At 43.6% G+C, this 12095-nt stretch overlaps 1 protein-coding gene and 1 long non-coding RNA gene across 2 annotated transcripts in view; one reads left to right on the top strand and one right to left on the bottom strand.

The window, feature by feature from the left end:
* The window catches only part of LOC137223755 (uncharacterized), a 241897-nt gene that overhangs the window by 55935 nt on the left and 173867 nt on the right, over nucleotides 1-12095 (bottom strand). The window contains exon 11 of the long non-coding RNA XR_010943037.1: nucleotides 249-371. This is a non-coding gene — a long non-coding RNA (uncharacterized lncRNA). The remainder of the gene's footprint in view (nucleotides 1-248; nucleotides 372-12095) is intronic.
* SPINK2 (serine peptidase inhibitor Kazal type 2) lies at nucleotides 4075-10745 on the top strand. Its single transcript, XM_067736133.1, has 4 exons — nucleotides 4075-4132; nucleotides 5146-5189; nucleotides 9829-9938; nucleotides 10700-10745. Exons 1-4 carry the CDS (start codon nucleotides 4075-4077, stop codon nucleotides 10743-10745), a joined length of 258 nt encoding a protein of 85 aa, XP_067592234.1.

The raw sequence follows: 12095 nt of genomic DNA, 5'->3' as shown, positions 1-12095 counted from the left end.
TCTCAAGGGGAAAAAAAATAATCAGTAAATAAATGTTCTCATACTATACTAGTTACTTTTAGAGGTCATTGATGAATGAGTCTCAGAATAACCTTTCTTTTTTTTGCTAATTTCTTAAAATATTCTTGTAATACAAAATGATACTTTTAATTTTTTAAACACTGTACATGTTGTATTAGTTTGCTAGGGCTGTCCTAGCAAAATATCACAGACCAGGTAGCTTAAACAACAAAAATGTATTATCTTACAGTTCTGGAGGCTAGATGTCAAAGATCAAGGTTTGTTTCCTTCCGATGCCTCCGTCCTTGTCTTTCAGATGGTCATCTTCTCTCTGTGTCCTCACATGCTCATCCTTCTGTGTTGTCTGTGTCCTAATATATTTTTATAAGGACACCAGTCATATTGGATTAGGGTCCACTCTAATGACACCATTTTAACTTAATTAAATCCCCAAATATGGTCACATTCTGAGGTACTTGGTGTTAGGACCTCAATGTAACTTTGGGGCAGAGACCCGGTTCAGCCCATGACACATGCACTGTTTGTTAAGAAAGTAGTAGTGGGCTGCTTGTACTCCATCCCTCCTGCCTCATTTTCCAATTCCTGGAAGAATCCAATTTGTACTCTTTTTTTTTTTGGTGGTACGCGGGCCTCTCACTGCCGTGGCCTCTCCTGTTGCGGAGCACAGGCTCCGGACGCGCAGGCTCAGCGGCCATGGCTCACGGGCCCAGCCACTCCGCCACATGTGGGATCCTCCCGGACCGGGGCACGAACCCGCGTCCCCTGCATCGGCAGGCGGACTCTCAACCACTGCGCCACCAGGGAAGCCCCTCCAATTTGTACTCTTTTAACTAATTATTTGAGCAGTTAACTTCCCATCTCTAAATAATATGTATATAATGCTTCTTCTTGGTTTTTCAGGTTTAGATTTCATCCCTTGATTTTTACTATGAAAGACATAACTCTGTCATACCTCCCATCACTCGCATTACCCACATACACACTTCTTCGCCTCCCATTCTCCCAAAATAGTGAATCATACTTTTGGATAGATCAATGACTGAACAACTTTGTTTTTCCTGAAGCCAATTACTGTCTTTTTTATTTGCTTAGTTTTCTATGTACTTGTTGCACATCAATCCCTAAATTTTACCCCTTTGATGTCAATCTCATCTCAATTACTGTAAGACACATTTCTTATTCTATCTACTTCCTCCTCTAGAACCTGCCTCCAGGGGCCTCTTGCTTGTTCCATTCTGGATTGGCTGAACTCTAGGACTGCTATACTGCTGCCTACTAATTCCTTTGCTTCTCTCTTGGGTTGGAATTCCTGTTTCCTGGGTCCTATGTCTTCCTCTTTTTGGTCTACTTTCCTGTTGTGATGTCAGTTTAATATTTCAAAGATTTACTTATTCACCAAATATTTGTTGAGCTTGTGTCAGGCACAGTGCTAGGCACTAGGGTTAGAGAAGTAAGAGAAATAGAAAATGTCACTGCCTATAGGCTCGTGATGTCCAGCTCTGTAACAACACAGTGGCCAATGTTATGTGAGTTCGGGGCAGGTACATAATCACTTACAAACTGAATAACTGTCTTTGTTACAGATGCCATCGTGGAGAAGATGGCAAGAGACAAAAATTTATTGAGTCCACTGTGTCCTAAGTTCTTTATGTACATGTTCTCATTTAATACTCCCAAGATTCTATTATTATAATACCCGTTTTATAGGGGGAAGGCAAAAGTGGAAGCTCTGGGATTAAGAGCTTGTAAAGTAACTTGCAGAGCAAGTATCTGACTGCAAAACTCTTTATAGCCATGTTATACTAAGAAATGAATGCATGCAAAACCAGAAATCAAGGTTTAATTCCTTCTTAACCAAAGAGCCATTTTGTTTATGCATGCTGGTGGTTTGTTGTTTTTTTTTTTCTGTGGACCATACTTTTAGGTAAGCTAAGGTCCCGACTCTGTAGGAATCCATTTATTCATTTAACAAATATTTGTTGAGCAGTACTCTTCTAGGTGCTGGAAATACGCCATGAACCAAAAAAGAATCACTCCCCTTTAGGAACTGACATGAGGATGTCATAAATAAATTTTTTTTAAAAGTCAAGTTGAGATAAACCCTATGGGGGAGGGAAAATAAGGCAGGCTAAGGAGAATAGAAAGGTGGGGCACTATGGTTTTATAGGATGGTCAGGGAAGGCACTTCTGATATGGGGACATGTGAGCTGCAACAGAAGGAAGGGATGGAGGGAGCTCCATAGATATGTAAGCAGAGGGAAAGGCAAGTGCAAAGGCACTAGGGTGGGAACAGGGTGGGGCTGGGGAAGAGTGAGTCAGGGGAGAGCAGTAAGAGACCAGCAGAGGCCTTGGCGGCTATAGTAAGAACTTTGGTTTCCTCCTAAGACAACGGAGGTGGGAAGATACTTGAGGGGTTTTGACATGATCCCCAGAAGACTCAGAAGTTTCATAGGCTACTCACTGCCCACCTCTGGCTCCCCTTTCATAGCAAAATTCACAAGGACTGTCTACACTCTCTGTCACCACTTTCTCACCTCATCCCTTCAACCAAGCCATTTGGGCTCTGGAACCCATCACTTCTCTTAAAAAGATCTTATCAGGGTCGTCAGTGACTACAATCTCGCCAAAGCTCATGATGATGCTCAGTGCTCCTAATTCCCAACCTTGCAGCAGCAACTCACATGGTTGCACTGCTGCTCCACAGTTCAGCAACCCCAGACTCTAGTTTGGTTTTCTTCCTTCTTCACTGGCTTGTTCCTTGTTCTCCATATCTGTCAGAGTTCTGCACAAAGTAGTGCCCCAGGGCTCTGACCTCTGACCCACGCGGTACTCTTCCCCTGGGCTTTGGGTCAGCATACCATTGATATGCTGATGACTTCTGCATTTATATCTCTAGCTCCAAATTTGTAATGCCAACTGCCTTGTCTACATGTCCACTTGGAGGTCTAATAGGCACCCTCTCCAAAAGTTCTTCATCACAGAAATGGCATCACCACACACCCATCTGTTCAGGACAAAATCCCAGGAAGCATCCTTGATTCTTCTCTTCACTCCAATTGGTTCTGCCTCCAAAAGACATCCTGAATCTGACCACATCTCACCAGTCCCCTGTTAGCAACCAGTTCAAGCTGCCACCATCCCTTGCCTGGATTACTGTAAAAGCCACCGAATTTCTCCCCCCCCCCACCTCCACTCTTACCTATCTCCTCCATTCTTCATCCAATCTCTTAAGACGTAAGTATCAGGGCCATGCCCCTGCTTAAAAGCCTCCACTGGCTTCCCACTGCAACAGGAACAAATCCAAACCCCTTATCATGGCCTACATGACCACACATGTTCATGACCTTGTGGTTCCATCTCCCTCCCCATTCCCCCTCCCTCACCTAGGGCTCCAGCTGAACACACTGAGTTGGTTCCTGCCTCTAGTTTTCAGAACTCGCTTTTCCTTGAGGCTGGAATACTTGTCCCCAGGGTCTTCACCAGGCTTCTTTCTCATCCTTCAGCTTTCAGCTCAACTACATCTGAAAGGCCTTTCCTGACCTCCCAATGGAAAGTCTTCTCCCCACTCTCAACTCTCTAGCACTTAATTTTCGAAATTATTGTATTCACTTGTTTTGGAGTTCCCTCTGTTACCTCTCCCCCAACACCTACACTGGAAAGCTTCCAGACAGCAGGGACGCTTTTAAGTTCAGCCACAAACACTGCTTGGTACAGAGCAGATGCTGAAGAAACTGAGGTTGACTGAGAGCCCACAAGCTTATCCAGGGCTCTTACAAGGTTCTGGTTTGCTGCAGGGAGAGGTGGCCCTCTAACTGCTTACTCTCATCCTCAGCGGGGTGAGGAGATGGGGGGCTAGCCACCACCCCTCCTCTGCCTTCCCCTCCCCCCCCACGCGCCTTTCCTGCCCCTCCCCCCTCCTCCTACCTGCTCTGTTCTTCCTCCTCTTACTCGCCTCTCCTTCACCCCACCCTGTCGCGTGTCCGACCCGAGGGCACTCTCCGTGTCGCACGGGCGCTGGAGCGCAGGGACCCGACCTCCGGCCGCGGAGGGAGGATGGCGCTCGAGGCACTGCGCTTGGGGCTGTTGCTCCTGGTCTGCTGGGACTCGGCAGGTAACGCTCACCTGTGGGCCTGCTCCGCGGAGGACCAGCCGAGGAGTTACCGAGAGGGGGTCTCGCTGGCGACTGCCCCTGCCCGGGTCCGGGCAGCGGTGTCCCTCCGCGCAGCCGTTACTGGTGGTTCCAGGCCCGCCCCGCGGTTGTCTAGGGACACGAACTTGGGGGTGTGCGGGGCTGGCGTTGTGAAGCCAGCAACCCTCTTTAGTCCCAGCATCTTCTTAGTGACCCTGCTGTCTGCTCTTTCTCCCTTAAAGCAGATTTCCTGGAGCCCAAGATCGGGAGTTGGGTTTTTATGTATGTACCAGGGGCCCTCAGCGGGAGATGTACAGGAATCAGGAATTGTGAACGCCAAGGGCGCCGGGCACTCTGGGGCTCATGAGAAAGGGGCCTTACTTAGTCCAGCCAGACTTGATGCCCATTTAAAATGGAGTTGAGGTCTTCCCTGGTGGCGCAGTGGTTGAGAGTCCGCCTGCCGATGCAGGGGACACGGGTTCGTGCCCTGGTCCGGGAAGATCCCACATGCCGCGGAGCGTCTGGGCCCGTGAGCCATGGCCGCTGAGCCTGCACGTCCGGAGCCTGTGCTCCGCAAGGGGAGAGGCCACAACAGTGAGAGGCCCGCATACCAGAAAAAAAAAAAAAAAATGGAGTTAAAGTGGTAACACCTAATGTCAAATTTTGCATATATTACCTTGAGCCACAGAGGAAAAGAACATCGTGAATTATTGAGTTTCTTCTCTTTTATTCGGTAGCTCCAAAGTTTCTCAAGCAATTCTATTAGGGTGGTCAGTTACGGAACCGGTACCAAATGTTCTCTGTGTGCCTGCTAGGAGAGGTGCCAGAACACAGCTGAACATACTTCTTAGGGGGGGTTCAAAGAAGCTAGGCATCGGAGGGAAAGGGAAACACATGGCCCGTATAAATCACAAGCTGAATTTTAAAAAACCCTTATGAACAAGAATTGACCTTTATTAACCCCATGCTTTAAAGTGTCTGTTTCCTTCTTGCAGCCTCTTTGAACACTCAGTTTGCTCACCCTTCAGAATACAGAACAGTAAGTAGGAAACCACTTGTATTGTTTCTACTGATACAGCGAAGCCCTCAAGAGTTTGGGTTGGGGGCTGGTTTTCAGGTCTGACCTGCCACTTTCGAAACAGTGGACTGCTTCTTTAGAAACCAGATTCTCAGGCAGGCTTTTTGATACGGATCACGATGTAAAATTTGGTTGACAATAGCTCAGGCCTTGAAGGCCTCAGGGCTTTGTTTCCCTAATAGTTACACCTTGTACTAGACATTTTATGTATATGATCAAATTAAATTCTGTGTAAGCAAGCGAAGGTCGAGCAAATGAGAAGAAGCAAAAGCTAGTTATTCAGAGCTTGTTGAAGCAAGTGAATCAGGCATATCACCTGCATTTTGGCAGAGACTCAAAGGCAGAGGAGTGGGAAAGCTTTAAAGTGGGAAAAAGGGAAGGCATCAGGTGTGCCCTGATCAAGGCTGTTGTTATGGGGAGGCTGTAGGTGGGTAACTAAAGGCAGGAATCCTATGTGATTGGTTAGGAGGGCATATTGGCTTTCTCTGATTGGTCCTAAGTTGGAAGCAGGAACAAAAATTTAGGGAAACTATCAGTTATTAATCAAGCCTGGCCATTTTGGCCAATCGTTACAGAGCTTACTCTTTGGCTTATTGGACTGTCACTAGAGATAACCATCTGACTTCTGACGAGTCTAATTTATAGCAGGTTGGCTTCTTGGGTTGGTTATTCTAAGTAATGGGTTGGTTTCCTAGGCAAGTTGCTCCAGGTTATGGGTCAGAGTTCTATTTTAATATGTGGTCTGACACTGTCCATTTGTATATGCAGTCTCTCAATTCTCACAATGACCTTGTAAGATAGATAGATATTATTATTTTACATATGGGGATATTGACCTCCGTGGGTTAGGTAACTTTGAGTATTCAATTCAGTGTAGACCTTTTCCAGGAAATCTTCCCACTCTGTTTTTTTTCCTCCAAAGCAGATATAAATGCACTTTCTCCATGCTTCCATTCAAACTACACTGCATCATCATCATCACCATGCTAGTGTAGGGAGGAAAAAAAATCTTTCCTCTACCCTTCTAAGTTCTCAGCTGGGGCACCTATAACAAAGGACAGGTTAACAAGAGAAAAATAAACAAACGTTTATTAACAAGTGCATTGTGCATACACATGGGAGCACTCAAGAGATGAGTAACTCAAAGAGGTGGCTTAGAAATCTGCCTTATATAGCATCTTTACCAGAGAGCAATAAGTCTGTAGATAAAGGACAGGACAAAGGAAAATGGTTTTAGGCTTCCAAGGGTGGCAAACAGTGGGAAGAAAAATAGTGGGAGGGAACTAATGAAGTAAGGTTTGTTTGCAGATTCCTCAGGTGCCATTTCTGGGCTGATAAGTGTCCAGAGTCATCTCCACTAAAGGAGAATTTATATCCTGCCTTTAGGCAGAAAAGGGGAAGAGAGAGAGAGCTGCATATTAACTGCCTTTAGCTCAAAGTAATTTTTATGTCATAGAGCCATATTTTGGGGGTGACATTCTGATTTTCTTCAACACTAAATGTTTAGATACCATTTACTATGTGCCAAGCACTGTTCTAAATTCTTTATATAGAATAAGTCATTTAATTTTTTTTTTTTTGGCCACGCAGCAAGGCTTGTGGGATCTTAGTTCCCCAACCAGGGATTGAACCCAGGCCCTTGGAACTGAAAGTGTGGAGTCCTAACCACTGGACCACCAGGGAATTCCCTCATTTAACTTTTCACAGCACTATGAAGTAGGTACCATTATTATCCCCTTGCAAGGTCACATGGAAATGGTGCAACTATGGGTCCAACCCAGGCATTCTGACTCCAGATTGGCGCTCTTCACTAGCCCATCATAGCACTGAATTGTAATAGCCTGTCTTCCCCTAGTAGGCGGTATACTCCTGTGGTCATGGATGATGTCTTATTTGTTATTTGATACCCAGTCTTCAGCACTTAATGGGTGCCCAATATTACTTTTGCTCAGATGACTCAGTTTTCTTGGGTTTCATTTTCTTTCAGAAAATGGGGGATAATAACAGCAGAAACTCAATCAGGCATCCTGCATTTAAGCAGACTCACATACGACCCTCTCCTTTCTCTCTGAACGATTCCCACAGCAGATCGATTACTCACTGGTTATAGACAGGTTACCTTCTTGCTTAACTACTCTCCTGTATTCCAGTAAAGCTTATTTTCCATCAGTGGTGTTATGTGCTGACCGAGACTCAGGTGTGTGTGTTCACAAGCCTATTATGCCAGTTGCCAGTCCTATTTTAATTAAAAATGTAAAGACAGCATAAACATGAGTGTAGAGAAATAAAGCTGTTTATATGAGAAATGAGGCAAATGATTTTGAAAGACTTGCTGAAAGACAAAATGCTAAAAACAAATTGAATTAGGTGTAGGTAAAACAACTGAAAATAATTGGGGAATTAATTTTTAAAATTGTATATTACCTTGCTGTGCCAGTGTCTATAAAGTCTCACCATATTTAAAAAGGGGCAGTTTTACCCCCCAGCAGACATTTTGATTGTCATGACCAGGGAGTTGTCACTGGCATCTAGTGGATAGAGAACAGAGATGCTACTAAATATCCTACAGTGCACAGCCTCACACAGCAAAGAATTATCTGGTCCAAAATATGAATGGGGTTGAGAAATTCCATTTTAAAGAAATCAAAACAAGAAATCATAGGTGATTTATTGTGGGTATGATTTTTGCAGTGTTAGTACACAAAACTCTAGTTGAAACATTCATAGGAAAAGTCTTATGTCTTGTGTCAGGTAGGATTAGAGTCAGCTGCAAGAAACAACGACTCAAAATAACAGCTCACAGAGCTGCCATCTTAGGATGTGGCTTTTGTCTTCCTGGTCTGTAAGATAAAAAGTAGAGCTCCATGCACCCAGGAGTAGGATGGAGGAATGGACAAAGGAGAATAAGAATTGGGGGAAGCAGAGGACAGGTACCAACTTTCTTTTAAAGGAGGTTCCCAGACGCTACTACACAATAATTCCACTGGTATCCCATCAGCCTGATCTTGATCATGTGGTCATACCTAGCTGCAAGGGAGGTTATCTTAGTGTAGGTAGCATTACAGCTGGCCATGTGCCCTGTCTTTGCCTTACAGCAAAAGAGTGGCAATTTTATTTTCATTTATATGTTTTAAGATAAAATATTTAGGGTATATTTTTTGTTACTGTTTACGTGCTTTAATTGACTTTTTCAGTTAAGTGACCAAGAACCACTTGTCCCAATCTCATTGGATAAGAGGACATCTACTCTCCTGTGGAAGCCCTGGAAGGCATCATCTTAGTGAGCCTGGAGCTGCAAGAAACACATCAGGCTCCGAAATGGAGATAGAGGGCTGAACGGAGGATGGAAAGGGTCAAAAAATTTCTTTACTTCAGAGTTTGGCCCAAGGCCAGCCCTGCTTAGCACCTTATAAATCCAGATAATGTCAGTAGAAGTGTGTAATTCATTTATTAAGAGTGCTAAACAGTGTGACTTACTCTGAAGTGAGGAAAGGTAATCACTATTTACTAAAACATACACGCACACACAAAACAGAAACACAGCAGGCCATATATTTAACCTGTTATTAAAGTGGGACTCTGCACACCATGGTGTGACCATTGTGACCATTTCTAGTCCTGGTCCTGCTAGAGACTAGTGGCTGTGCACAAGACATGTTACCTATCTGGCCTCAATTCCATGAAATCTGAGGGTTGAGTTCCATGACCCCATATCGGTTTCTTAGGGCTGCCGTAATAAAGCCACAAACCGAGTATCTTACACAACAGAAATGGATTGTCTCACAGTTCTCAAGCCTAGAAGTCCAAAGTCAAGGTGTTGGCAGGGTTGCTTCCTTCGGAGAGAGGAAGTTCTCTTCCTCTCGCCTAGTATCTGGTAGCCTCAGGCATTCCTTGGCTTGTAAATGACATTCTCTCCATGTCTTCACACAATCTTCCCTCTGTGTGTGACTCTGTGTCCAAATTTTCCCTTTTTATAGGGACACCAGTCATACTGGATTAAGGTCAATTCTACTAACCTTAAGTTGATTACCTATATAAAGACCCTATTTCCATATATGGTCACATTCTGAGGTACTGGGGGTTAGGACTTTAACCTATCTTTCTGGGTGGACACAATTAAACCCATAACAACCCCTGAGATCTAATTCTGAACCTACTGCTTTCTTTAATGCTGTTGCTTAAATGCCAGTATCTTAAAAGTCCAGACAGGATTCCCGAGTGTGTCTGGGCATTATGCCCAGGGACTAGGTGGAATGTAACAGGACATTCTCATGGAGGTGGTAGTGAAGAGCAAATTATGAAGCTGGAGGATAGTAAAGTAGGTTTGGTGACATGTCTTGGACTTTCATTTAAAAATCAGCCAGACAGAACCTTCCTCTGAGGTCCTTTTCTTACATAGCAGGTTTTGACCCATTGCTTCAATACTGCATCTGATTTTTGCATTAGAAAAACTTTTTTTGTGTGTGGAAAATAGAAATCTTTCTGTAGGCCGTTTCTAGGAAATCTAGGGAAACTTGGGACTTTGTCTTCCCCTCAGCTATTTTGTGATGAGAACGTCTCAAGTTATTCTCCAATTTCTGTCTTCCCTTCCCTTTTCTAGCCAAACTGCGATCAGTATAAATTACCAGGATGTCCCAGGGACTTTAACCCCGTGTGTGGAAGCGACATGTCCACGTATCCCAATGAGTGTACTCTGTGCATGAAAATCAGGTAACAATTTTACAGTATAAACTAGCCAAGTTTTCTTTAGTTCTTATCTTGCATTTTTATTACTTAGGAAGTTGTGACTCTTGGACATAAGAATCAAATGAGACATAAGTAGTTCTATTTTAAGACTGACATTTAAAAAGACACAGACTCCTTCAGTACATTTTCTAGGTCAAGGTTAGAGAACGAGGTGAGTGATTAGTCAATTATAGACCAAATAATGAAGTGATGTTACTATCCAGGGATGGGTAGTTTCCCAAAATTAAGAATATATGTAGTAGTCAAACTCTGTGGAGTAGTAAATGTTCTATTAAATTCAGAGGGCATGTACAGGCGACCTACACAGCCTGCACTACTGGTCGGAAAACAGATCTGTTAGAATGCTCAGTAATAAGTGTATTGATATTATACCTGATGCCCTTCATGTAACATACCTGACCAGCTCAGGTGATCATGACTCCCCCTCCAGGTATGCTGCTTTGTATTTCAGGGGTCCATTCTCTGAACTCAGTCTTCAGGAAATTACTAGGTCTTCTCAGAGTGATTCTTTGGGGATAGTTCCTTGTGCCACTGGGTTAGGAAAAAAATGGCAGAGTTGGGCTTTCGCCCTCATAATTTCCTAGATTTAGCTTTAAAAATGACTAATTAAGTGTCACCCTGGAAAGAATCTAATGTATAATGACATGGCTCTTTTTAATACAAAGAGACGGACAGTTTCAATATGGTAGGTAATAAATGTGTTTTTATGGTTGTTCATTTTGCAGGGAAGATGGTCATGATATTAAAATAATCCAAAGTGGACCATGCTAATGGAACAGTTCACAGAAGAGAAATTGGAGAAACCACCTTTAACTGCACACTAAATGCATTTCATCTTCCCTTTTTCTCTTTTCCTATGTTACTTTGCGTGAAATACGTTAACCCACATTTTCTGAGATGAGGTATGGAAGAGAGCCATGGACTGTGACTAATAATTAAAACAAACAAACAAAAATACTTGTTTCTTGGCTTTTGCCCCTTGAGTTAAGATTATTGCCCAGATGACTTATGTGCTGCTTTATTTAGCTGGAATAAAATCAGCATCATATTCAATTACCACTATTCCCTGGTGAATATCCATTCTCACTCAGCAGCCTCATGTGGCTCTTTCCCTCTGAGGCAAAAGTGAATTTCACTAAGGGAGAAGTGGAGTCATTTTTTTAGAGGGCAAAGTTTATTCTCCTTCCCCATTTCCCTAAATCTTGGATAGGTAATGTGTGTGTAACTGGTACAGTGTTCTGCACAGAGCAAATAATGTGAGATGAGAATTTAGTCTGAGCTGGTAGAGTCTAAGAATCATGCAGGTAAAAATACTTATAAGATTCCATAACTCCTTTCAAAACAGTGTTCCTTCAGGGTTAATGCAGGAATTTGCCTTTTCCCTTTTTTTAGGACACTGATTCTCAACCCTGGGTGATTATCCCTCAGTGGACATTTGCGACTATGTCTGGAAGCATTTTTGGTGTCACAAGTTGAAGGGTGGGTGCTCCTGACATATAGCGGGTAGAAGCCAGGGATGCTGCCAAAGACATCCAGCTCCCAACAATCAGGAAATTTTCAGTCCAAAATGTCAGTAGTGCTGAGGTTGAGACATCCTGTCTTAGAGTTTGATGCAACATAAAGAACAGACATAGTAATAACAAAAGTGACCAAAGGTTAATTTAGAAAGATAGTGTTTTCCAGATAGAGGATTTTGAGTCAAGTCCTGGGTTTAAGTTCATTCCAGGGCCAGGAAACTGTGAGACCGTGAGGCAAGAGGTGGCTGGGAGAGTGTGTAGTGAACAGAACATGGCTTTGGGGGGGTGGGCTAAACGTGAATTTGAATTCTGATTCCAACACTTACTTGAGCTTCTGTTTTCTTATCTGGAAAAGGGGGATAATGCTCAACCCATGGAGCTGCTGTGAGGAAACTGCTCAGCACAGCACTTGGCACATGGAAACCACTGAAATAGGCACTGTTACTTAAGTACCCCTCTTAGGGAGGAAGAAACTGAGGCCTGCAGAGACAAACCAACTTGTCCAAGGTTATAGAATACATGCAAAACAGTCTGGACTAGAAGCCTGGTCTCTGAATTCCCAGACCTCTGTTCTTAAAAGAAATAGAGGCAATGAAGTGGGAAG

Source organism: Pseudorca crassidens, chromosome 4 (genome assembly GCF_039906515.1).
Source record: "Pseudorca crassidens isolate mPseCra1 chromosome 4, mPseCra1.hap1, whole genome shotgun sequence".
NCBI lineage: Eukaryota > Metazoa > Chordata > Mammalia > Artiodactyla > Delphinidae > Pseudorca > Pseudorca crassidens.
This window is presented reverse-complemented; position numbering and strand designations above follow the sequence as displayed.

What these genes read in the sequence shown, in the direction of transcription:
- SPINK2 (XM_067736133.1), top strand. Translation starts at nt 4,075, where the DNA reads ATGGCGCTCGAGGCACTGCGCTTGGGGCTGTTGCTCCTGGTCTGCTGG. An exon ending in ACCCTTCAGAATACAGAACA is followed by an intron (nt 5,190 to 9,828) that starts GTAAGTAGGAAA and finishes TCCCTTTTCTAG; the next exon opens with CCAAACTGCGATCAGTATAA. An exon ending in ACTCTGTGCATGAAAATCAG is followed by an intron (nt 9,939 to 10,699) that starts GTAACAATTTTA and finishes TTCATTTTGCAG; the next exon opens with GGAAGATGGTCATGATATTA.